The sequence below is a fragment of the Chanodichthys erythropterus genome, chromosome 1 (genome assembly GCF_024489055.1).
Source record: "Chanodichthys erythropterus isolate Z2021 chromosome 1, ASM2448905v1, whole genome shotgun sequence".
Lineage (NCBI taxonomy): Eukaryota > Metazoa > Chordata > Actinopteri > Cypriniformes > Xenocyprididae > Chanodichthys > Chanodichthys erythropterus.
The window spans coordinates 2,137,217-2,165,137 of record NC_090221.1 but is presented as its reverse complement, the minus strand read 5'-3'; the positions used below and the strand labels follow the sequence as shown (position 1 = coordinate 2,165,137).

The following is a 27,921-nucleotide window of genomic DNA, read 5'->3' as shown; positions in this document are numbered from 1 at the left end:
GAGACAGAGCCGGCGTTCTCTCCTCTCATTGGCTGTTCTCCTCATGCTACGCTAATTCCGGCATATGTGCTTAACTGAGGATTACTAACCTGTTGCCACCATCATACCCCTCGAAATAGGAGTCTTCCAATAATAGGAACTGCAGTGAAGGTTGATCGTGTGCACTAACTAGTGTCTGTCAGGAAGATGTTATTATACAAGATATTCTGGCGAGTCAACATCAGTTAGCCTGTTAGCATTCGCTTAATATAATGGAGGATTTTAAACTAAAACACTGGAATAAATCACAACCTGGAGGTTTTATATGGTTTCAGAGACAGGTGAGTGCTGCAATGTCATTTATACTTGGCAAGGCTGTGTATTAAAACATAAATATTAATAACTTTCCCTTTTATTTACTCTCTCTCACTAGAGATGAAACCTGTTTTCCTCTGAGATGAACAGGTAAATCATCATAATGATTGTGTAACCTGTTGTTTCTGCGGTGTTTGTGATGTTCGTGATGCTGTACCTGTGCAGGTGAGATGGCTCACTCATCAGGAGGCTCTCAGGAGGGACAGACTGACACTAACACGCAAACAGGTTCACCTTTTAATCTGTGTCATGTGTCTTATTGTCTTTAAAACAGGATACTGGCATACAGACTCACTAATACCAGCTTTTAATACTACTAATACCACTAATAACAGGCTTCTCGTGGTGGTTCTTGTGATGTAAATCAATCAAATCTTTACTAGGCTGGGTACTGACACAATTTTCACAATTCGATTCGAAATCGATTAGTTTGGATGTAGTATTTCAGTTTCAGCACATGGCAAATTTTCTAGAGGAAAAAATCTCAACTAATGCTGTAAACTACACTTGACAGTCAGCTGGTACTACTATAATAATATTGAAGGTTAAATTAACTTATTTATATACAAACACTTAAATTACACTCAATTATGTTTTAATTATAAATAAAATTTAGAATTACATAATCATATTTCTACTCCAATTCGTTTTTTTTTTTTAAATATAAACATTTAAATCGTGGCTGATTTATTCAAACATGCATTAAATATTGAAGAACATTAAAAATTATAATGAATATGTAACGGTGCATAGCTATATTTATCTTTCTAGAGTTCACTTTTCTAGCTGACTAATGAGTTTATGGTCACTGAATGTGTTTTTCTGAGGTAAATGTGACGTCACGTGACATTGAAGCTGTTTTATTGAGTCTTTCCGAGGTTGAAACACTGAGCGATCACACGAGACATGATACGGATTTCAGTAAGTTGTACTGTATATTTTAACATACCTTCAGATGTTCATGTTTATTTCGCTGTAACTGGTATTAAAGCGGAGGAGAGGATGATCACATGCTTCTCTTTAACCGAGGCGCTAAAGCGATCCGTCACGCCACATTAAACAGCGCCAAAACTGTGTTTATTTTTTGAAACTCATAATACTGTATATTTTAACATACACTGCCCTCCAAAAGTTTGGAAACACCCCTGGTAAAGTGTGGTTTTGGATGATATAAGCGTAAATCCTTATCATTTTTTGGTGCAAATACATTACAGTAACTTGACGACATCATTGAAGACCCACAATAATTTTTTTGATTACATAATAATGGAAATATGTCAAAGCCAGACATGCCCCTTTGCCAGCTGTGATGCCTGATTACTGGTTGAATCTTGGCCCAGGTTTGTAAAATATTTTTGGGTCAGCAAACCTTAATAGCTTCAACGATTGATTGCCAATTAAGTTTAGAATACAACGAACCAATCAGAACCCAGTTTAGGTCAGATAGCTGCTAATGCTGGATATTTTATTGAATTGAAAGTTTTAGTTTTTTCCATGTATAAACTGTTATATAATAAAATATGTTTTCGTAGTTTGTGTTGTCCCTTATCAGTGCAAAATTATCACAAATTAAAAAGGATTCATGCCAATATTGTCCAAAACCCCACTTTTCTAGGGCATTTCCAAACTTTTGGAGGGCAGTGTACCTTCAGATGTTCATGTTTATTGCGCTGTAACTGGTATTAAAGCGGAGGAGAGGATGATCACATGCTTCTCTTTAACTGAGGCGCTAAAGCGATCCGTCACGACACATTAAAAAGCGCCAAAACGGTATTTATTTTTTGAATCTCATAATAAGATGGACGTCATTTGAAATCTGAGACTTTGCTTCATATCAAAAGTAACAAAGATTATTGTGATTTATTGGATGGGAGGAGTTACATATTCTGCTCATTCATCAACTGAAAATAGACTAGACTAATCGATTCTTGGGATTTAAGAATCAATATCAGTTCGTAGTTAAAATTTGAGACATCAGTATTTTTTACCCAGCCCTAGCAAATACTTACTTAAAATGTCATCACTCTATATATGCCAATATGCACATTTAATGCAATGAAGGGAGATTCTGATCAAAAGATCCTTCAGTTCTGTGTTGAAATCTTTTCCCAGTAATGTCAGATTATATTAAATGATCAAGCCTGTAACATTGAAGTTTAAACATTTGCTTGTATTCTGACATTTCTGATTCCAAACAGACAAAACGAACAGTTCCGTTGCTGACGGTCCTGAAAACCAGCGTTCTGATAATGGACAGGTCAGACCCACCAAAAACACCTTTGCATTACCTAATTCACCGCATGCACAGTAAAATCCCCAGAGTTAAATCAACTCTGCTCAGAGTACATATGGTCCCTCTCTAAATAGTGTTAAAGTAACACTGAAGCAGAGTTAAAGTTAATGAGATAATTAAGTGATTAATAATCCTGTGACTGAAGTCAGTTGTAGTTCTTGTGTTTCTCTCTTCTTCAGTGATTCTGCTTGTTAACAGCAGGTGTTCATCACTAATGCACAATCATCACTTGATTAATCGCTTAATTATCTCATTAACTTGAACTCTGCTCAAGTGTTACTTTAACAATATTTAGAGAGGGACCATATGTACTCTGAGCAGAGTTAATTTAACTCTGGAGATTTTGCTGTGTATGGGTCAATGACGTGACACTATTTTTCTGTGTCCATATGGTTTAAATTTAAAAGGGTTAAAATTTCGAAATAAATTTGCTATACATTCTATTTTTTGAGGTTTTAATTCATTTTGAGAGAATATGTGGGGGATGATTGCAAAAACATCAATGTGGTGTAACTGTAAAAATTGTAACAAATAATTCATCTTGTTTAAAAAATAATAAATAAATAAAAAATAAAAAATAAAATAAATAAAAAAATTCAGTAACACTTTATTTTACAATGCCGTAGTTACACGTTAATACATGTACTTACTATAGTAATAACAGTAAATTATGCATAATTACAAGTAACTAACCCTAACTAACTCTATAGTAAGTTCATGTAGAGTAATTACAATGTAACTATGGCACTGTAAAATAAAGTGTAACCACAAATTCTCAGAAAATAAAAGTAAATGGAACACCATTGTTCTGGATATTATAATTAATTTGGGGAATCATGTGAGTCAAATAAAATTTTATTACATTTTATTATTTATTATTATACATATCTATTATTTTTTATTATTTTATTACAATTACATGATAATGCCTGTCAAACTTGATTTTAAATTTAAATGTCAAATGGTGTAACCGGTTACAAGCCTTTCTGTTATAGCGGCCAATTTAGTCAAATATCCCTAGTTTATGATGCTGATTAAAGATGTAATATAAACTAACCTACTATTTGGAGCTATTTCAAGTGTTATTTTTTATTGAGATTTTCAATTTTTTTTAACAAGATCAATTATTTGGTACGAAGTTACACCACACTGACATTTTTTCAATCATTCTCCAACTATTCTCTCAAAATGAATTAAAAGTTCAATATGTAAGATTTTTGCAGTAAAATATCCAAACACCACTAGGCCAGTGTTATATATTTGGTTCACTTGAGTACTTACAATATCCCAAATGTTTCCAACTATTTGTAAATCGTGAGAAAATTGCAATTTTAACCAAGGCTGCGGGACGTGTGAGGAGTCGCCTGTCAATGGCGTCATACCCGCATTACCCTCAGTTTCCGCTTTTATTTTGTAGAAACCATGGAAACACCAAAGACACTTTAATATTTACATGTTTTAATAGACAAGGGAACAACTGTTTTGATATATTTATAATCTAATTATTATTATATAGCTCAACACATTTAGTCTTCTTGTTTAAATCTAATTTTCTTGATTTTTTTTGTGAGGATCATGCTTTACCATGCCTCAGAGAAAAACACTATTTTGTCAAGTAGCTAACATAGCATAATCAGATGCAGCTTTATTTTTAATAACAGTAATAAATTAATAAAAGTAATTGCATGCCATTTATCAACACAATCATCCAGCATTTAATATGATATTGTAAAATGGATCTATCTTACTGCAGTGTGTAACAGTGTCTCACAGCAGCCGCCGAGCGAACGCTCAGAGTAACGTTATAACATCATTTTCAACACTTTCAAATGTATCTAATATGATAAACAGAGCTGCGTTTCCTCATACTCATGACCGGAAAAGCGGCGCCGGCGACTGTCATAATAAAAGTCCCGCTGCTCGTGAGGCGTGTGTTGATCAATCGCTCCAGCTCCTCGTTCAGCTCCACAACACTCGCTCCTGCTCTGCTTCATACTACAGTAACGTTAATAATCACATCCATGAACATGAGTTCTGCCCGAGTCCAATCCCGATTGTTGTGATGTAAAGACCACATGTCCCAAGATTCCACGCTCAAAGTTGCCGTCATCAAGCTACGCCTTTGTTTGAACAGGCCTCTAGCGGACAGAAATCTTACATACTGCACCTTAAAAACAGACTTGGTCCTCAAAAAAGAGAATGTATGCACCTAATTTGCTAATTTATTTTGAAATTTTAACCCTTTTATATTTAATTAAACCATATGGACACACAAAAACCAGCGGCCAAGGCATCCTCACTCATGTGTTATGAATTGTTTTGTGTGTTTTTACAGAGAAGGCCAAGTGACCCGTCAGAGATACTTCCTGAGGATTATATATCAAATGACAAATTTGATGGTAAGTAAGATGGAGGTACGACTAGAGCATTTAACCCTAATATCAAAGTGCAAAGTGCGGGTAAAAGCGCAAAAAACAAAGTAGTGTGAATGAGTGTTTAACTTAGTTTTGTACTAAAATGTTTGTGAACAAGTAAATAAAGCTTGCAAATGGATGGTTTTAAAATACTGTCTGTGGCTGATTTTTGTCTGCTCAGTGCTCAGTGTTTTTCCGTTCATTACAGGTCATGGAAATTCAGCTTTCAGTCAGTGAAAATCAGGGAAAAATCAGGGAATTTGACATAAACAAACCCTGTTTTATCAAAAATAAACTTTACTATTATGCATTGGCACACATTTTTATCCAAAGCGACTTATATTGCATTCATATACATTTTATCAGTTCATGGATGTTGAGCATTGTTTACTGTTTAAGCTATAATATTCTGCCTTTGTTTCCTCCCAGCTTCCTGGTACCAGGGTCCGTTCACCAAATCCCTCCAGAGGGCGGAGGCTCTGTTTCGTAACCGTTTTAACCCCAGCCTGAAGTGGTTTATGGGGCAGAAGGGCAAAGATGGCAGCTGGGACTCTGAGAGCGAGAGCATCGCTTCCTGTTCCTCCAGAAACGTCCAGCGTCTCGGCCAGGCTCTACAGAGCCTCGGCTCTCAGTGCCACACGCTCCGGGACCCCGCGTCAGGAGGGCGGCTGTTGGGCTGTGTCACGGGTCTCTCTTCCTCTGAGGATGAGGAGGATTTCTACCACCACCCGCAGGCTGCCGCCTTCAGCCAGCATTACTGCCAGCTGCAGCAGCTGATGGAGCAGAGAGCCCAGCTGCTCTTCCTCCACGAGTACGCCCGGCGCACACACGCGGCCACCTGCTTTGTGACTCAACTGGGCTCGGTGTTGGAGAGGACGCGGCTCCTCTTGGCCGACAGGGGGCAGCCCAACTCCACGTGGAACCTCAGCCTCGGAGCTTTGTGCCGGGAAATGCAGGTTCACGTCAACCACTGGGATCTCCTCTGGAGCAAAGCTCGAGCCGACCGCCGTCTCCGCCGTGTGCTCTTCAACCGCGCGGAGACTCTCGCTTCCATGCGGCAAACTCTACATCTGCTGGGCTTCCAGGCCTTGCGCTTGATGGAGCGTTGCATCCACACTGCTCTTTCCGCTCTGGCCGCTGCCCAGCCGGACCGCGTGCCGCGGGATGCCTTAGTGGACCTGCTGTGTGCGGTCGAGCTGTACAACCAGATCTCAGAGGACAAGAGGAGCTCACAGCTCGTCCTCAGGTCGGCTTCTAGTTTGCTTCAAACCGGAGCTGGTCCTACAACATTCCCCGTTGAGCAGCTGATGATGATTCTTGCTCAGAGTCAAGCGCGGAAGGCAGCTGAGCATCTCTACACATGGTCTTCCCAGCAGAGCAACCTCCTCCATATGGCGAGCCAACCTAAGAGCCACTTAAAGCTCAGACCTTTATCATCACCCACAATAAACGTTCATACAGTCCAGCTTGAATCTGCTGTTGATGATGATGCTGATGTTCCCCTTCACAGCCTCTGGTCCTCGAATCTTCCCTTCGCTTCGTTTATCTCCAGAGATAGAGAGTGTCTCGACACTCTTTTTCAAGTCCTAGTGACCTCCACAAACCTCCTAGCTCCGCATATCCCCAAAAACCCTTCCGATCTGGAAGACTCCATGGTGATTTGTCGGCGGGCCAGTGAAGGAGAGGAGAGGCATCTAAACAGACCCAGAATGACCTGCAGGACGCTCAACGTGGCCGCGATGGATCTCAGGCGGTCGGATGCGTGCGTGAAGCTCTTCTGTCATTATAAGGTCCTGCTGTGGAGGGAGTTTGGGAAAGCGGTCGTGAGACACTTCTGTTATCAGCCGTACAGCAGCACTCTGGGAAGCATCAGCCAGTGGAACGATGACATGCTGCTGCTGTTGGTCTCGTGGCTCAGACACTCGTATGTTGAAGGTACGGATGTACGGATGTATCAGATGTTTGAGAAGATATGTAATGCTAATCTTTAAGGATTTCTCAATTTTTTAATCGATTCTCGATATTGATTCTTAAATCTCAAGAATCGATTAGTCTAGTCTGTTTTCAGTTGATGAATGAGCAGAATATGTAGCTCCTCCCATCCAATAAATCACAATAATCTTTGTTACTTTTGATATGAAGCAAAGTCTCAGATTTCAAATGACGTCCATCTTATTATGAGATTCAGAAAATAAATGTCGTTTTGGCGCTGTTTAATGTGGCGTGACGGATCGCTTTAGCGCCTCGGTTAAAGAGAAGCATGTGATCATCCTCTCCTCCGCTTTAATACCAGTTACAGCGAAATAAACATGAACATCTGAAGGTATGTTAAAATATACAGTACAACTTACTGAAATCCGTATCATGTCTCGTGTATTCGCTCAATCAGTGCTTCAACCTCGGAAAGACGTCAATAAAACAGCTTCAATGTCACGTGACGTCACATTTACCTCAGAAAAACACATTCAGTGACCATAAACTCATTAGTCAGCTAGAAAAGTGAACTCTAGAAAGATAAATATAGCTATGCACCGTTACATATTCATTATAATTTCTAATGTTCTTCAATATTTAATGCATGTTTGAATAAATCAGCCACGATTTAAATGTTTATATTTCAAAAAATGAATTTGAGTAGAAATATGATTGTGTCATTCTAAACTTTATCTATAATAAAAACATTATTGAGTGTAATTTTTAGTGTTTTTTGTTACGACCGTCTAGGGCCGGCAGTAACATAAATGAATGTGTGCTCACTCGATGATAAAGTTTTCAACAAAGGTAGATTTATTAACACAATATAATAAAAAACAAACAAACAAACAAACAAAGGGATTAAATTCAGGAGTGGACAAGGCCAAAATAACAAACAAAAGTAACTAATTTAAATACCCTCTAAATTCCCTAAAACAAACAAACAACAACAACAAAAAAAAAGCACATCAAAGAAAATTACAAAGTCACTTACCTAACTCCCTTAACTCAAAACAGAGAATAAAGATATATGCAAAAATAAATGGCGTCACACTCCCTACTTCCCTTAGGTTATTTACAAATAATATTTACATAAGGTAACTGAAGACAAAAGCAAATTATAACTCAAACTGAACAAAAACAAACTCTACAAAGCACACAAACACAAAAGAACACAAAGCAAAGCAACAAACAAAATGGCACAAAGTCGGTCTCCATAAGGTGTTTGGGGTGGTCCTTATATCATGGGAGCAGGCATCAGTTAATTGGGCCCAGACCAATCAGGACCTCTGCGCAGGCCACACCTTCTCCTGCACAAAAACACTCAAACAAGACATTGGACGTAACATTGTATATAAATAAGTTAATTTAATCTTCAATATTATTATAGTAGTACCAGCTGACTCTCATGTGTAGTTTACAGCATTAGTTGAGAGATTTTTTTTTCCTCTAGAAAATTTGCCATGTGCTGAAACTGAAATACTACATCCAAACTAATAGAATCGAATCGAATTGAAAGCATGTGAATAGTAATCGAATCGAATTGTGAAAATTGTGTCAATACCCAGCCCTACTAATCTTATAATGAAATTACTGGGTCATATTTCACCTCAAAATCAAAAGAAATGAAGTATATTTTTGCAATCATGATGTACACTACAGTTAAAATGCTTGAGGTTGGTGAGAAGTAGGCTGCTTTCATTTGATCAAAAAATTGTTAAAAACAGCATTAATATTATGAAATATTATTACAATATTTTATATTTTAAAGATAGTTTTGGTGTTTTTAATATATTTTAAATATAACTATTGAGAAATGTTTTGCTGATTTTTATTTTGTGGAAACCATAATACATTTTGTTTCCAAATATTCTCTGATGAATAGAAAGTTCTAATAATTTGAAATAGATTTTTTTTTGTAACATTATGAATCTTTACTGTCACTTTTGATCAATTTAATGCATCCTTGCTGAATAGAAGTACTAAAAATTATACTGACCCTAAACTTTATATATAACTTTATATAACTATATATATATATATATATATATAATTACTAATTTATTCTTATAATATAATTAATCAATTTGTTTGCATTATATTAATGACATTTGGGAAAATGCGTAATGTTCATAAAAATGATGTCTAATGAAACATCTACATTCTCCTTGGCTTAATTTTCTTTATGCAAAATATTATTTTATTGCTTAATTTTGATGTGAAATATGCACATATTTGACAGTTTTCATGTGATTCACTCAAAATTCAAATAATATTACAATTTATTTGAAATTTCATAGGGATTCATTTATTTGTTTTTTTAATGAACAGGGTTGATTTCATTTATGTTTTTTCATGTTGTGTTTTCCTAGGGATGCACTGAAAGAAATTCTGTCCAATTATTTTGTTATGGCTAATAACAGATATGATGAAGTCTACCTTTCTTACTTTTCTATACTCATAATTCTATAACTGAACATGTTTCAAGTGAAACTGGCCATTATAACATTTGAATGTACAGTAGAAAATATGCAGATAAATATTTTTATACTGAAAATTATTTTTAACTGACACTAATATAGTCACTGTCACTGTATATTGTGCTCAAGTACTCCCTCCTGCATTGAGGTTTTTGACTTTTTTTTTGTTATCTGAAATCAAAGTGGTGTTTTCAGGATTATTTTTCCATTCTTTTTTGTCTTTCTAGACCTCGTTCCAGAAGAATGTAAAGAAAGTTTGAGCAGTTTCTGCTCTTATATTTTGTCTACTGCTGCCTTCACTCGGTGGGATGAAAGTGAGTTGTCTTTACCATAATATGACTATTCAGGTGTCAGAGTCTTCATGTGTCTCTTCAGAGGTGAAATCGTTGTGTGATTGTGTCCCGTTGTATTGCAGTGATGTGTGTGTCGCTGGGCTCCGGGCTAAAAGAGAAGTGTGTCCCTGCAGTAAAACAGGAGCGATGTGCGGTGAGGACGGCCACCATGGACCTCATCCTCCAGCTCTTCCCGCCTCTCCACACCGTTCTTCAGCTCCTGCAACACCCAGACATAGAGCCCGGTACTCAACTTCACACTTCTGTCTTCTTCAGTATGATCAATGTCTAGATTAGGGATGTCATGATGCTAAACCGTTCAAAACTTTGAGATTTTTAATGTTTTTAAAAGAAGTCTCTTCCGCCCACCAAGACTGTGTTTATTTAATAAAAAACAGTAATATTGTTAAATATTATTACAACGTAAAACAACTGTTTTCTATGTGAATATATAGTAAAATGTAATTTATTTCTGTGATCAAAGCTGTATTTTCAGCATCATTACTCCAGTCTTCAGTGTCACATGATCCTTCAGAAATCATTCTGATGCTCAAGAAACATTTATGATCATTATCCATGTTCGTGCTGCTTCAGATTTTTGTGGAAACTGGTTACATTTTTTGGATACATTTTATTTTTCAGGATTATTTGATGAATAGAACGTTCAGAAGAACATATTTATTTAAAATGCAATCTTTTGTAACATTATAAATGTCTTTGATGTCACTTTTGATCAAATTAATGTATCCTTACTCAACACAAATACTAATTTCTTTCTACATCATAATTTCACAGCAAGTAAATAACAATATAAATATTATCAAAATACATTAAAACATAATTTGATTATTTTTCTATTAAACATGTGCTTGGAGTTTTTTTCCCCCAGATAATTATTTAACAATCTGTAATAAAATAAATATCAAAGAAACAAATTACAAGCAATAATTCAAATAATATCAATAGCAAAAAGCGTTAGAAATGAGTGCATTAGAAAAATACTTGCTTTATATATCTTTATATATTATAATCTGAAAGTTACCTTGTAACAATGTACCAGTACTTATCCCTAGTTTGGACACCGTTCAGAGTACATAAGATCACATGAGCTCATCCTGTTGGCACTGATGTCTTTCACTAGGTGACCGAGGATCCAGGAGCCTTAGGAAGCGTCATCTGGGGCTGTTGTGCAGGTCAGTTGTCACGGTCCAGTCCTCGACTGTCTGGGTTATGAGTAAAGCCTACCAGTTTCTGGCTTCCTGGTCCATTAGTAAGTTCCTGCTGGTCACACAAGGAGATCTCAAGGTAAATTAAATACTCACCTCCATGCATTTATCCATCTTTTTGTTGAAGGATATATATTTTATACATATGGCAAAAATACATCACAATTTTTTCGGACAGGATCACGACCCACAATCTTATCGCAGTTCTTTGTCATGACTATTTTGCAACTCCCTGAGTAATACAGCCAAACTAGTTGCACTGTTTTAGAAAAATTATCCTCACAGGTAACAAAATATAAAGTAATAAAGAACCATTTAGGCCAAAGTAGAGATGGGTGATATGACCGAAATCTTATTTCACTTTATTTTATTTAAATATTTTATCTTTGTTATTAGGCTTTATTAGGCTGCTTTTACTTTAAGAGCTGATGCACCGATCTAATATACTGATACACATGCGTATCATAATATACTGACGTGCATCCGAACTGTTTGCATTCACTTAAGATATAAATATGTAATAATATTTGACAGTTTAAGCACAATAAGAGACGAAAGAGAACTTATTTCAGTACTCACACGCTGTGACTGGCTTTTAGTGTGCTTGTGCTTCAGATGTTTGTGCTGAGAAAGCTTCAGAACATCGTGCAAATAATAAACATTCGTGATGGTGAAGAACTGCGGTCACATGAGCGTGCTAAACATGTGATGTGAATGTATGAATCACGTTGCACAGTATTTTGGGATGGAGGCTGTGCAACTGATTGCACAATACTACGATCTCTCTTCAAAGGCAGATTGAGGAGACTTGGGAATTGTTCACAAATTGTCATATCACACACCTCTAATCTAACATTTGTTTATGTTAAGGATCTCAAGGAGTCAGTGGAGAGCCTGGTCCACCTCACTCGAGCCGTCGGCAGAGATTCAGATCAGCGTTTGATCATTCAGCAAACAGCTTCACTCTCTCAGGCTCTCACACATCTACAAGTGAGAAATTACAGCATCTTTTACATATTTCTTGCCTAACATTGTTAATGGAATACACAAAAAGGACAATACTCACCCTCACGTCTTTCCAAAATTGACTTTTTGGAAGATATTTTGAAGAAATATCTTGTCCATACAGTGGAAGATCACCAAAATTGTTTGGTTACCAACATTTCTCAAAATAATGCATTTCATTGAAGAAAGAAAGTCATACAGGTTTGGAAAGACGTGAGGGTCAGTAAGATTATTATTATTATTTTTACTACTATTATTCAGCAAGGATGCATTAATTTGATCAAAAGCAACAGTAAAGTAATTTACATTGTCACAAAAAAATTATATTTCCAATAAATGCTGTTCTTCTGAACTTTCTATTAAGAATACTGAAAAAATGTACAAAAGTTTGCACAGAAATATTTGTTTTCAACACTGATAATAATCATAAATGTTTCTTGAGCATCAAATCATCATATTAGAATGATTTCTGAAGGATCATGTGACACTGAAGACTGGAGTAATGATGCTGAAAATTCAGCTTTGAACACAGAAATAAATTACACTTTACTATATATTCACAAAGAAAACAGTCTCGTTACATTGTAATAATATTACACAATTTTACTGTTTTTATGGTATTTTTGATCAAATAAATGCAGCTTTGGTGAGCAGAAAAGGCTACTTTCAAATAAATAAAAACATTTAAATAAAAAAAAAATCTCCCCTCTTCGCCAAATCTACAACAGGGAACCAATAAAATGATTTATTATGAGAAGTTTTCTGTGCGGTTTGTCTCATATTGCAGGCTTTCTCAGATCTCGTCCTGAGGAACTTTTCTATGGACTGTAAGAGAATGTCTGTGGAGATCTTTGAGCAAACCATGCCTTCAGCGAAACACTGGAGGATCAGTCACAAAACTGGTACGGACACAACGAATGCAAATGTGTGTCTGTGCTTGTGCTGAACAGTGTGTTGAACATGATGTTCATATTTTCAGAGCTGCCCAGCAGTCCGAGCGATTACGCAGCGTCTGCGGCTCAGAGCGTGATCGGTCAGGTGCTGGAGGGCGTTCAGACGTTGCCCGAAGACGCCCGCGTTCCTGCTCTCGCTGAGGCCATGACGGCCTTCATGGAGGCCTGGATGGAGCACATCCTCAAACAGAAGATCAAGTTTAGGTTGGTATGCATGTGATGGAGTAATGGACTTACAGTAGCGCTTCACTGTTCATTTACTTGAGTTGATCGTCCACACCAGCATTCAGGGAGCTCTGCAGCTGAAGCAGGACTTCGACTTGATTCGAGACCTCATTCGTTCAGAGGAATACAGCCTCTCAGAGGAGCTGCACCAGAAGCTGCTGTCTCTGCGCGTCTTTCATCAGGTGGATAATGCCATCGTGTGCCTGCTTCAGCAACCTATGGCCAAACCTTACCTGCCCTCTCGCGGCTGGGAGTCTTTCAGACACTGCTGTGAGTTCAGAAAAATTCACATTCATCGTTTATTCACCCTTGCATCATTCCAAACTATATGAGTTTGGTTCATCTTTTAATTTTTAATGAAACCGGAGCAGTCTCTTCATTGAAAGTCCAGTTAACCAAAAAGGTCATGAAGGTAGAATGAATCCATAGGAATTGAGTTAATCCAAGCTATAATGCCCGTTTTCACTAGATGTAATATAAGTCTCCCAGAATGTGTGTGTGAAGTTTCAGCTCAAAATCCCCCACAGATCATTTATTATCGCTTGTCAAATTTGCCCCTATTTGGGTGTGAGCAAAAACACACCGTTTTTGTGTGTGTCCCTTTAAATGCAAATGAGCTGCTGCTCCCCGCCCCCTTTCCAGAAGAGGGCGGAGCTTTAACAGCTCAACAACAACAAAGCTGGAGAATCTCACGCAGCCAAAATGAGGAAAGTGTTCAGTCTTACATTGTTCAAGTTTCATTAAAATACCTTAAAGGGTTAGTTCACCCAAAAATAATGTAATTTATTACTTGGACCATAAAGGTACTAAAAACATACAGTACAGTCCAAAAGTTTGGAACCACTAAGATTTTTAATGTTTTTAAAATAAGTTTTGTCTGCTCACCAAGGCTGCATTTATTTAATTAAAAATACAGTAAAAACAGTAATATTGTGAAATATTATTACAATTTAAAATAACTGTTTTCTATTTGAATATATTTGACAAAGTAATTTATTCCTGTGATGCAAAGCTGAATTTTCAGCATCATTACTCCAGTCTTCAGTGTCACATGATCCTTCAGAAATCATTCTGATATGCTGATCTGCTGCTCAAGAAATTGTAAAAAATATTTGTGTGCAATATATTTTTTTTCAGGATTATTTGATGAATAGAAAGTTCAAAAGAACAGTGTTTATCTGAAATCTAATCTTTTGTAACATTATAAATGTCTTTACTGCCACTTTTGATTGATTTAATGCATCCTTGCTGAATAAAAGTATTAATTTCTTTCATTTCTTTTCAAAAAAATAAAAATAATAACTTTTGAACGGTAGTGTTTAATGCTACAGAAGCTTTGTATTTCAGATAAATGCTGTTCTTTTGAACTTTCTATTCATCAAGGAATCCTGAAAAAAAAAAAAAGTACACAACTGTTTTCAACATTGAAAATAATCATAAATGTTTCTTGAGCAGCAGATCAGCATATTAGAATGATTTCTGAAGGATCATGTGACACTGAAGACTGGAGTAATGATGCTGAAAATTCAGCTTTGCATCACAGGAATAAATTACTTTGTCAAATATATTCAAATAGAAAACAGTTATTTTAAATTGTAATAATGTTTCACAATATGACTGTTTTTACTGTATTTTTAATTAAATAAATGTAGCCTTGGTGAGCAGACGAAACTTCTTTTAAAAACATTAAAAATCTTAGTGGTTCCTAACTTTTGGACTGTACTGTATCTGAAACAGTTAATGTGAGTTCAGTGGTTATATCTTAATAAAACGACAAGAATATTTTTGTGTGCCAAAAAAACCCCCAAAATAACGACTTTTCAACAATATAGTGATGGCCGATTTCAAAACACTGCTTCTGAACTTTATGATTTTTTTGTGTCGAATTAGTGACTCGGATCTCCTATCAAATGGCTAAACTGCTGAAATCACGTGACTTTGGTGCTCCGATTCACTGATTTGATTCATAAAGCTCTGAGGCAGTGCTTTGAAATCGGCCATCACTAAATAAGTCGTTATTTTGTTTTTTTGGCGCACCAAAAATATTCTCGTGGCTTTATAATATTAATATTGAACCACTGTACTCACATGAACTGATTTAAATATGTTTTTAGTACATTAATGGATCTTGAGAGAGGAAATGTCCTTGCTGGCTATGCAGGCCTCACTGAAAAAGCCAAAAAAATGACTTTTTAACAATATCTAGTAATGGCTGATTTCAAAACACTGCTTCATGAAGCTTCTGAGCTTTACAAATCAAATCAGTGGTTCGGAGCGCCAAAGTCACATGATTTCAGCAGTTTGGCGTTTTGACACATGATCCGAATCACTGATTCGACTCAAAAGATTCATAACGCTCCGAAAAAGTTTGTAGTCACAGTAAACAAGAAAAACAATCATGGATAATTTAAAACATCAAGCCTCTGGGGAATTACTTGTAAAAACAAAGAAACGTATTAATTTGTCAATTTTTTCTAATAAGATGTCCTGTATCCATGTGAACAACACTAAAGCAATGTTCTTCTGAAGAGTCACATGCATTTATGATCAAAATTGATCTATAAAGATCAGTCTGGAGTCTTGATGTCATGTGATCAGCATTGGCTTCACGTTAATCCCCGTGTGCCGTGTTCCCTCAGGTCCAAACAGCGCTCAGGTCATGGATCAGGCAGCAGGCAGTCTCAATAATCTGGAGAGCATGGACATTCAGGCGGCGTGCCAGCAGGCCCTGACGCGAGCCGAGAGCACGCTGACCCCGGAGCCGCTCTCCTCCACGCCGCCCGAGTCTTACCTGGCCGTGGCTCAGCAGGAGTGGCTGGACCTGCGGATACACAGCGGCTCACGCTGGAAACTCCCGGTGCTGCAGTGCTTCACTAAATCTGAACCTTAGCCGGAGACCTTGTGTCTGTGTTTCACCCGTCTTTCATTCAGATATGATGTAATCAGACGGCCAAACAAACAAACAGGACAGTAATAAAGTGAATTCACATGTGTAGCATTTGTATTTTCTGTGAAAAACTGTTTATCATCATATGATCAATGTCACTGTTGATGCCTTTTTGAATAAACTGTGAAAACATATTTCACATGTATTGCCAAAGTTCCTAAATGGTGAATTTTAATTGATATTTGAGAGAGACTTTTTTTTTTTTTACACAAGTTATGCATACTAAATTGATAATATACGGGTCAATGACGTCACTATTTTGTGTCCATATGGTTTAGTTACATTTAAAAGGGTTAAAATTTCTAAATAAATTAGCAAATTACTTGCATACATTCTCTTTTTTTGAGGACAAAGTCGAAATTAATTCATTTTGAGAGAATATTTGGGGGATGATTGCAAAAACGTCAATGTGGTGTAACCGTAAAAACTGTACCCAATAATTGATCTTGTTTAAAAAAGGGACATTCTCAGAAAATAAAAGTGGAACACTATTGTTCTGGATATTATAATTAATTTGGGGAATCATGTGAGTGAAATCAAATTTCTGAAGTTTCATGGTGGTGTAACCACCTTTCAAGGAGCCATTTTGTTCAAATTGTGCAAGAAGACCATGTGACATGAGTATTAAAAATATATTCCCTCTAAGGTCATGTGCTTACATGATAATGCCTGTCAAATCTGATTTTACATTAAAATGTCAAATGGTGTAACCGGTTACAAGCCTTTCTGTTATAGCGGCCAATTTAGTCAAATATCCCTAGTTTATGATGCTGATTAAAGATGTATATATATATATATATATATATATATATATTTATATATATATATATATATTTATATATTTATATTTTTTTTTTTTTTTTTTTTCATAGAGAATTTCACCTTTTTAAAACAAGATCAATAATTTGGTACGAGGTTACACCACAGTGACATTTTTGCAATCATCCAACTATTAAAACAGACTTGGTCCTCAAAAAAGAGAATGTATGCAAGTAATTTGCTAATTTATTTTGAAATTTGAACCTTTTTCAATTTAATTAAACACAAAAAAATTTGCGTCACGTCATTGACCCACATTATATATTATAAGGTCTTAATATCAAGGTTAGGAAATAACTGCAGTGTAAAATAACACTGTAATCAGGGCCTAAAATTAACTTTTTGCTAAACCTGCCAATGGCTGGTTACTTAAATTTAACCGCCATAAATCATTTTTACAAGCCATTAAATATAGATGAAGTTATTGAGTCAAGAGCAGTGAGTGATTGTTCATTGTCTTTTGTTGTTTGATTAACATTAACAGCAGCAGGAATATTAGGCTGCTGTCACTTTAAGAGCGAATGCACTGATCCAATATACTGTTACACATGCGTGTACTTTCTCAACTGTTTACGTTCAGTTCAGACATAACTGACTGTGTTATGTTTACCAAGACGGGCATTTCACCATGTTTTAGTGTGAATATGTCTGTTCAAGCTCATGAAGAACTCAGTTCGCGGATTTCTGTGCACATGCTTTGGATGTTTACACATAGAAAACTTCCCACAAATCGTGCAAGAAAGTAATCGAGTTCCCTTTCGCATCTTCTCGAGCTTGAATATTTAAATTGGCAAGGCTTAAACTTTCGTGACGATGCAGCACTGCCTCGTCAACTGTCCCGAGCATCATTCATGTTTTCACCAAATTGTGCTGCTAGAATAGAAATGTTACTGGTGATTTAGGCTATTTGCCATCACTGATTTTTATTAGAATTTTGCACTTGGCCAGTGTTAATTTTAGGCCCTTGCTGTAATACTTGGTCATTTGATGTGTTTATTATTTTGCCATGAAATGTTGTTTAATATTTATTTGAGGAATAGGAGCACTTTTTTATTGCCTTTTCCCTTTCACATAATTTTATAATAATCATTAATTAGATGTAATTTGAAAACCTTTGAAATTGGACATTGTGTTACCATGGAAACGGTACTTTAAATCCTTTTAGCAGATTTTTTAATTTATTTTAATAACTTAATGTGGTTAGACATATGGCTCTACCAGTTTAATCCTTGTTATTTCCTAAAATATGTATTTTGTATAAAATAAACAAAATGTTTAGTTCAGTACATTTGCTTTACAGTAAACATAAACTTTCATTATTTTTTACACTTGAATTTTTTGAAGCTGCTTTCAGTTCTGCAAGAGTGTCTTGATTAAAGTGACCAACTTTGTGTCTTTATATAAAAAAAAATTATATATATACATATATATATATATATATATATATATATATATATATATATATATATATATATATATATATATATATATATATATATATATATATATATATATATATATTTTTTTTTTTTTTTTTTTTTTTTATAAATATTTATAATTTTATATTTCTGTTTAGAGGTTAAACACCACAGTTTGGTGATTGCCTGCTATATGACAGTAGTTTAACAGAACATAAAGATTTTTTAATGAATTTCAGATTCAGTCTGCTAGCCTCAGGCAGTTAAATCTCGTATGACCGGAAGATGGCGACAAAACATCATGAAACACGTCAGCTATAAGAGCGTCGTGTGTGAGCATTAAAATAATCTTTTAACGTAAATGTAGCCAATTTAATACACACTCCCTCATGTTGACTTTTACTTGTTTATATTTAGTGTTCATTTATGAAAAAATGACAGGAATTATCGAGACCTGGGAGCAGAAATACCGACAGATGTAAGTTTACACCCAATTATGCTAATTTAGGCCTACTTACGATTTAAAATTAACTATTTTCTAGTTGCGTATTTTTAAATACATATATAATGGGTTAATATGTCAAATTATGAACAAATGGCATTTATTTCAGACATTTGAAACTTTTGTATGTAGTGTTTATAGCAAACAATACAAACACAGATGCTAATTTGATTTAGGCTAGTATGTTATTATCTCGTTGTTTACTTGAACCTTATGCAGAATAAATGTAGCAAATAAAACCTTTTCTGATGAGAAGTGTCCTCACTTCATTACAGTTTTACATGTTAACTAATTAAACATAATGGAAATATTGCTATTAAGGTTATTAATTTAAATGCTCATTAACTGATGATTTGTTAAGCATAAGATAATAATATACTGCCTTAATATACTACATAAAAACATATGCATTAAACTTACTTTTAAGCAAAAGTTTATATTATTAATTAATATTTTTATTTAATATTTATTCAAATAAATAAAGCTTAACTTAGCTTTTTAAGAATCATTTCACCACTTTAGTTTGAGTCGATGTTTCTTAAGATAATCAAATATCTTATAGCTGCACATTATCTGATGATTTAATCATTAAGATTAAGAATGTCTGAACCCAAACACAAAATCACACCTTAAGCCGTTTTTGCGAGCACATGTCATAAAGGCACTAGATATCTACGGCTGTGTGAATGTGGGGCTGTACCTCAGTCCCATGCTGCCCCACGCTAGTAATTAATTTAAATTGACCATTACGGCTGCGAGGGAGACTTATGATGAATTTTCCCAATATCATTGGCTCCCAGAAGGCCTGTCTCACACCTGGGAAATGTATGATAATGTCTGATTGGCCGTGGTCGATCTCCCTCCCCAGCATGCACGGCGGCTGAGTTATGGCCGCGCGGCCCGCCTTACTGTTTGGTGGCGTGTCATTTGAATACAGATTAGCCGCCCCGGTGTTCCAGTGCTTTGGCATTACCATTACTGGGGACAGTAATTTGAGTGATGAACACACGGGTTATCACAAGGTCATCACCTTCAGCGAGGTACGAGGGGGATGGCGTGCCAGCCAAACCACTTTTGGAGCCACCAGCCAAGAAGTCCTTCGATAGCATAATTAGTTCCTTTAATTAAGAGGTGAGCCAGCTGATTGAATAAATCCGCTGCTAATGGAGCATCCGATTTCCCATTCCAATAGCTCATGTGTACTTCTCTCTGGCTCTCGCAGGATGTCGGGAAAATGTTTCTTTAAACCTGCAAACTCTTTAAATCTTGCCTGAAGATGTTATTGTTGTATGATGATTTGACTGTATTTTATTGCATCGTTCAGGCCTTGATCAATTAGACTTTAGACACTAACGAACATTGTTTCTTTTCAGATTTTCGACAGATTCGTAATGACAGGCTGTGAATGCAAAAGGTGAGTTATAGATATATATGTTATTTTTGTCTATTCCAGTTTTAATAATATTGGTGTGATTTTAGTAGCATGATACACACACAGCAAAATCTCAAGAGTTAAATCAAAAGTACATATGGTCCCTCTCTACAGAGTGTTAAAGTAACACTAAAGCAGAGTTCAAGTTAATGAGATAATTAAGTGATGAATGAGCATTATTGATGAACACCTGCTGCTAACAAGCAGAATCACTGAAGAAGAAAAAACACAAGAACTACAAGGCAGTGACTGAAGTCAGTTGTAGTTCTTGTGTTTCTCTCTTCTTCAGTGATTCTGCTTGTTAACAGCAGGTGTTCATCACTAATGCACACTCATCACTTAATTAATCGCCTAATTATCGCATTAACTTGAACTTTGCTTTAGTGTTACTTTAACAATATAGAGTGGGATTTTGCTGTGTAGTCATCAAATCTATATAATCATATCTAATATATATATAAAATAAATTAAACTTAATTTTTAAGAAATAGTATATTTTGGTCACAGATTAGGGTCCAATTCTCACTATTAACTATGACTTTTTCCTCAATAAACTTCTAATTACTGCTTATTAATAGTTAGTAAGGTAGTTTAGGTATTGGGTGTGATTATGGAATGCAGAATATGGTCATGCAGTTAATATGTACTTAATTTATAAGTACTAATAAACAGCCAATATCCTAATAATATGCATGCTAATAACTAGTTAATAGTGAGAATTGGACCCTAAAGTGTAATATAATTATTTATATATTAACACAAATCATAAGTATTTTATTAGTTTTCTTTAATCACAAGTGAATTTCATTTGGATGTTTCTTTAGTGAAATTCTACTCATATTTTCTTAAAAACTTTTATGTTTTTTGTGTTATCTTGCTGATTGCAAGTCTTTTTGCGGATTACCATAATAATCATGATGTAATGCTTAATATTTGAGATGATAAATGCATTAAACATCTAACCTTTGAGGATTCGTTGGAGGTTATCCTAACTTTAAGAGGATATTTACAATTAATTTAAAAAAAAAACCATTCTGTTCAGGAATTCAAACTCTTCTTACACTTTGTCATTAGAAAAATCTTTAATATATGTGGTCCATGAATATGCAAATTAGTCTCCGCCTCCACTCACTCACAGCAGCTCGGATTACCTGATCCACTCGCTCAATGGCAAGTGGAAATATTGCTTTAATTCAACCAGAAACTGACTCAGAAGAAGAAGATTCATCCTTAGAAACGCTTTGAACAAGCCCCGCCCACACGCGACGGGATTGGTCACATGTTTGTGATGTAGGAAACGGGTCACTGCAGTTTTAAGGAGAAAATACTCAGCAATGGTGTTGACTGATGAATTAAAGCATATTAAAAACACCATATAGACATATAAACAACATTAAACACTTGATTTTAACCACAGGGGGACTTTAATTTATAATCAATTTATAGTCCTTCCTGTTTGACTTTTGAAAAATTCCTTTAACACAAGCCTTTTTCTAAATGACATCATCTTCCAGGAAGTGACATCACTTTGGAGGGAAAACAACTATAGAAACATCAGTAAGTGGAATTGATGAATTCTGTTTTCATCCTGTTTTAGAACATTTTCTAAATTAATTTCAGCTCGCTGTCGATCCCTTACTGCTAAATTTAATTTAACCTTAATACATTTTTTGTGTGTGTGTGCGCCTGAGCTTGAATAAAATACATGGTCATTTTTTTATACAAATACTTCCTTAAATTGCATATTGGTTTAAATTCATGGAGTTCAAAAGTCAGTGCAGAACAGGAACAGGAATGACCCTGAGCTGAATATCATATTGTATCTGGAGCTCATGGCCTCAATTACGCGTCGAGTGCAGCGTGAGGCATATCTAGCCTAATCATTTCTGCATTTTATGGCGGTTAACACACCTCTTGACTCGTGATCTTTTAATCCCTCTGGACTATTATTATTGCCATGAGCCTCTCCTCTCCCCCACCCCTCATTTCATCATCCGCTTTATCTGTTTAAACCTGTGGTTAATAGATACGCAAAAATAGACCATTCTCAACACATTTTTCTTGCTTTCGTTGACTGTTCTTCTGCATTAGTTTGCAAGAAGATTAAATATGCTGAAAGACGAAAGAACATTACAATATTTGAACAGCGTGTGCTGGAATGGGACTTATCTTTTTGATATCCTTTCTAGCCTTCTCACCAGGAGATAACAGCATGTTATCTACTCCAGAATCCACCCGACATAATTAAACAGCAATGATCAACTGATAGTTATAAAAAAATAAAAGTGTCCTCCTTCAGCAGTCCTTCAGTGCCACTAAAGTGAGACGTCTCCTCGACATGACTGACTCAAAGACATTTTACACAAAATTACATATTTTTAGCAAGAGTTTTGAGCAAGTGCTTTTAAGAAAAATAATGGGAACGCTGCATTTTGCTGCCAAAATTAAATTTTTGCCACAATTTCTTAAAGGTGTGTAAAAGTGTGTGAGTTCTGCACCACCAATGGTTCTCAACCAGGAGCCTCGCAGGTTGACATCAAATTAATATGTTATTAATAATACGATTAATAATAATACACTGTCAAAAAACATTTTTTCTTTTGTCAAATCAACTTAGATAATTAATGTAAGGATGCACAATATATCGGCCACCATATCATTATCAGCCGATATTTTTAATGTTATCGTTATCTGCCTCCCAAAAAATAATTGGCTGATATATTAAAGCCGATAAATAATGGATTATTTCCTTCAGCTGAAACACTTCAGATCCACACTGTTCATCATGATGGTTTTGCTTGAAATGTGATTGAAATCACTTTGAAAAGGAAAATACAGTTAAGTACAACATGTGCAAGTCTGTCATATAAGCTACATAACATTATAATAAGAACATTATAATTGTGTGTTTGTGACATGGATTTAAATGCTGAGACTTTTGTTTTTGTAATCAAGTGCTCAAAGTGCGATAAACATTTTGGATTTAGATTTATCGGCCAATATATCGGTTATTGGCTTTCAAATTTAAAGAATTATCGGTTATCGGTATCGGCCAAAATGCTGATACCGGTGCATCCCTAATTCGGATAACATAATATTTTGAGTTTCTGTTGATTAAACCAATCACCTTCATTGTTTTAACTCAATTTTAATTTCAATGAACTCAAAATTTTAAGGCAACCAGTTTACTTACTTTTTTAAGTTAAACCAACAATTATTTTTTACAGTGTATTATTATTTATCAATATAACAAATTAATAACTTAAAAAAAATAACTTAAACTTAAAAATGTCTTAATTAAAATGCTAAAAAATACATAAAACTAAGAAATCATATTTATTTTTTTAAATTTTCTCCTCTAAATAACTATAGTTTCTGTTGGTTTTCCAGTTTTTGACTATAAGAAAAAATTAAAAACAATCAGTTTTGTCATAATTATAGCAGAAATACTAGCAGAAATGTCAAACCTACAATTAGATTAGTGAACCACTAAATAGATTTTGCAAAAAAATAATGACTAATTTCAAACAGGTTTCCTGCACAAAGTCTGTGTTGTTGTGTCACGCTAGTTATGTTTAAAGAGGCCAAATTATACTCTTGATGTTGTTTTTGGGCTCTACTAGAGCAGGTTTTCATGCTTGAATGTTGATTATTCTCCTCATATTCTCCATTGTTGCAGCTCCTCTCTTCCCAGTCTGTCAGTAACGCTCTGTTTAGTTCCTGTCTCTATGAAGCCCCTCCTTCTGAAAAGCACAGTGTGCTCTGATTGGTCGGCTGGAGCAGTGTGTTGTGATTGGTGTTTGGGAAATGTCCCGCCCCTTACCATAACCGCCAGTTTCAACACACTACTAACTAACTCAACCAGGCCCCGCCCCTTTATTCTGCGCATTAATTATTTAAATGAGGAAGAAATCTCAAGACTACAATGGAGGCGTTTCAGGGAGTTCAGAAACACTGATATAGAGAAGAACTCTCGCCTTTTTCATGATCAAACAGCAACATTACACACTAAAGACGAATGAAGTTTGAGAAAAGCATAATATGTCCTCTTTAAACAGATGACACATTTTAGGCTCTGCAAATTAAACCAGAATGCACAAATTGTCATGCATTTTCTTGAAAATTAAATACTTTCCCTGTAGTAATTAAAAACAACTTCAATCCAACCGTACTCTCTATACAGATCCATTTTGCAATAGATCATTTTGTACATATTTTGTGTGAAGCCTCAAATGTTCTTCTCTGCGGGAAGCATTTGGCACCAGCGCAGGCAAATACCCATCAGTAAGTGTTGAACCTAAAGATTGAAAGACGTTCATAAGAGTTATGTTCCTTTTCTTTGACTGTGTAAAATGCATATGTGATTTATTTAACAGCTCTCTTATTGTGTTGAAAATCTCATTTCAATCATATATGGCAGTGCATGATTTAAGAATGCGTTGTTTAATGGGCTTGCCATGCCCAAATTTAAACTAATCCAATTAATCAGCAAAGCATTCAGTGTGCCTGTCTGAAACTCACTTAGGCAAACAAAGGTCTTTTAATATAAATTTTCCACAAGATTTCTTTATTGATTTGGTGCAAAATGATTTGTGTGATACATTCACGCCAATCAATAAAGGCCAAGTCAATAGTGTTTATAAAAAATCATAGCACCATAGATGAAGTGTCAAGCAACTTCAGCTTAGCATTGACCCGCAGCGTATACTACATTGGAAAATACACTCATAAAAATCCACTTGGCACATCATTTCCCGAATGACCTGTTTGATGGGTCTGACCAATACATTGCATTTATTGGTTAACTGATAAAGCAAACTTTTTATACCAGTAATGATTATGGTAGTAAAGTTATAAAATCTTCAGCTTCTCAGTGGAAGTAGCAAAAGTTGTAATGTGTTATAAGCAGAGCAGACCTGTGGTTTTTATTTGGAAGGCAGGATGGTATGTTTGGGCAATAGTGTTTTCTGTATGCATGTCGGTCTGCGGTTCTTAATCTGGGGCCCGGGACCCTTTATAGTGACCCTCAAAAACCTCCAAGAGGGCCGCAGGATTACCTAAAACTATTCAAGTGAATTTATTAATATTATTAATACAATTAATATTAATAATGTTATTCATAATTAATTGGCTGTCAGTGATTTTAATGTTGATAAGCTGGAGAAAATCGTTTTAAAAGCGATTCCAACGATATCGTTTCACTGTGTTGTTATCGTTGTAGTTCTTTTATATTTAGAACAATTTTTACAACTATTTTTAGAGCCCCTTTTAGCGCGGTGCTTGTTGTGTTCTTCTTCCTGTTTGTTTTTCCACAGCATGAAGGTAAGATCTTACGGATGTATGAATGAACTGTTCATTTTAAAATCTGACATTTGTTATGACATCCGCTTCAAACATTACAATGCTCATGATGACTTTCATTAACTCTACGATTAGTAGATCCACTTTACCAGCTAATTACTCCTTAACAGCAATGCCATAGAAATATACTGAGTTACTGCTAAAACGCAGGTTAAAACGGGTTATTTTTTTGTCCAAAGGCCTTAATAATAATAATAAAAAACAAAGATATGACATCCAAAGTATGTAAGGAAGTACATCTAGATCTCTTTTATTGAATCCAAAAGGTTTTAATTATATTTTACTACATATAAAGGTATTTTAAAGATTTTGAAGTGTCAAAACGACATTGACCGTCCAAAGGCCAATACAGCCATTTCATTTGTGCTTAAAATGTAATAAATGTATATATTTTTTATTCTGGCATGATTTTATAACATCATATATCAACATAGTGCAAAATGGTATTAAAATTATGTGTAAAAATGAATTTCATTGTTGTCATTTGGAGTAACCAATATAAAGGGACCATTTTGGATCAAGTCATGTGATCAGTATCATGTGACAGGATGTGACATCATTTAGACACCTGCAAAGGACCACATGGTCATGAAGCAAAGTAACTAACTCTCTCTTAACCATTTATAAAATTCATGTTTTCACTTGATCATACGCATGTCCCGAAACATCAGGTCATTCGGTGCAACCGCTATAAAACATGGAAAATTTTGTAATATTTTAAAAACTTGTACTAAATATAAAATATTTTATTGTACTTTTGCTAGATATCAGCCTGTTAGCATTGATTGAAAATATCGTCATTCGGTAAAACCAAAACTGTCATTCGGTAAAACTGTAATTTTGGTTAAACTGAAAGACGTTTTTGGTGACAAATTTTGTCCATCTTGTTAAAAATGACAAAATCAGTGTTAATTGATTATAAAAACCATATAATCTCATTGTTAACACTTAATAAAACTTCAAAAATAATTATATCTGCATTTTTAAAAACCCACTTTTAAAAACCATTCTGGATCACAGCAGAACAAGAAAGTACAGCAATAAAATAAAAAAATCTTTGACTAAAGTCATTTTTACTTATTATGGTTGAAATGGATCAAGTAAAGCTTAAGTAACTTGAGTTACTTATTTGAACTCTGATATTTTGTTGCAAATTTAAAAAAAATAATGTGTTACTTTAGAAGTTACTTGAAAAAGTAATCTGATTACGTAACTTGCATTACTTGTAATGTGTTCCTCCAACACTGAGCCTCACTTGCCATGGGTTCGGTTCTCAAAGAACACTCAATGAATATTGATGACCTACACACTGTAAAAAGTAATACGTTCTATCTACTCAATAAAATTGTAGTAACAGATTATAAGCAATATTATTAATTAAATTCAACATAAAAGATTTGAGTTAGAATTAATAAAATTAGTTCCTTAAAAGTCAACCATTTAAAATTAGCAAACACCATTACAAAAACCACAAACTGACATAAAAAGGACAGAGTCAAACTGCCCAACTAAACGAAACACTGATCACCATAATGGTGACAAACCATGTTCAATAAAATCAACATCAACATCTAAACCTCTGTTAGTTCTTGTGTTTCTCTTTCCTCCAGTGATTCTGCTTGTTATCATCAGGTGTCTTCAATGTTGGCAATAAAAAAATAAAGAGTTCTTAATTCATCTTTGACATCTGTATGTTATTCAGATATTACATTTTACTTAAATTTTACTTGTTTTTAATGTTTGACATTAATTTGATTAATTCTAACTCAATTCTATTTGTTGAATTTAATTAATAATATTGCTTTTTCTAATTTAATTAATACAATTTTATGGAGTAGGGGGGAAACAATCTCAAATAGTCTCTTTAAAATATCTTTAATATTCTCACATTTCTCCTCAAAGGTTTCAGAAGACAATGTTTGCAATGTTTCAATGTCAATATGGACTTAAACATTTATCATCAAATACTTGCCAGATTACATGATCTGAGAGTTATGCTATCAGCATTAGTTGTATAGATCTTCTCATTTGCATCTGTTGTTATTTATCCTAAGGAGTTTTAGGATGCACATCGGAGACAATGTTGATAATTAAATGAAAAACAACTAAGGACTCCAGTCTTTGGAGCTGTGAAAGAGAAACCTTGAGCAACTTAATGGATTTTTACTGCTACATTAAGCAGAATT

General features: G+C 35.0%; 1 protein-coding gene across 5 annotated transcripts; it reads left to right on the top strand.

Annotated features, from left to right (window-relative positions):
- Positions 1 to 55: 55 nt before the first annotated feature.
- ccdc142 (coiled-coil domain containing 142) lies at positions 56 to 16,926 on the top strand. Of its 5 annotated transcripts, none has more exons than XM_067363355.1 (14): positions 56 to 320; positions 413 to 444; positions 520 to 582; positions 2,553 to 2,611; positions 4,983 to 5,046; positions 5,491 to 6,996; positions 9,743 to 9,829; positions 9,931 to 10,092; positions 10,989 to 11,152; positions 11,944 to 12,063; positions 12,866 to 12,980; positions 13,058 to 13,235; positions 13,315 to 13,526; positions 15,896 to 16,926. In XM_067363355.1, the coding sequence occupies exons 3-14, from the start codon at positions 525 to 527 to the stop codon at positions 16,144 to 16,146; spliced, it is 2,976 nt and encodes a 991-aa protein (XP_067219456.1). In that variant the 5' UTR covers positions 56 to 320; positions 413 to 444; positions 520 to 524; the 3' UTR covers positions 16,147 to 16,926. The 5 variants fall into 5 exon arrangements, with proteins under 5 accessions (XP_067219456.1, XP_067219375.1, XP_067219608.1 ...); XM_067363274.1 differs by having other exon boundaries at positions 520 to 1,275; XM_067363507.1 differs by lacking the exon at positions 520 to 582.
- Positions 16,927 to 27,921: the final 10,995 nt, after the last annotated feature.

What these genes read in the sequence shown, in the direction of transcription:
- ccdc142 (XM_067363274.1), top strand. Translation starts at nt 1,167, where the DNA reads ATGTGTTTTTCTGAGGTAAATGTGACGTCACGTGACATTGAAGCTGTT. An exon ending in ACACCCAGACATAGAGCCCG is followed by an intron (nt 10,093 to 10,988) that starts GTACTCAACTTC and finishes GTCTTTCACTAG; the next exon opens with GTGACCGAGGATCCAGGAGC. An exon ending in TCACACAAGGAGATCTCAAG is followed by an intron (nt 11,153 to 11,943) that starts GTAAATTAAATA and finishes GTTTATGTTAAG; the next exon opens with GATCTCAAGGAGTCAGTGGA.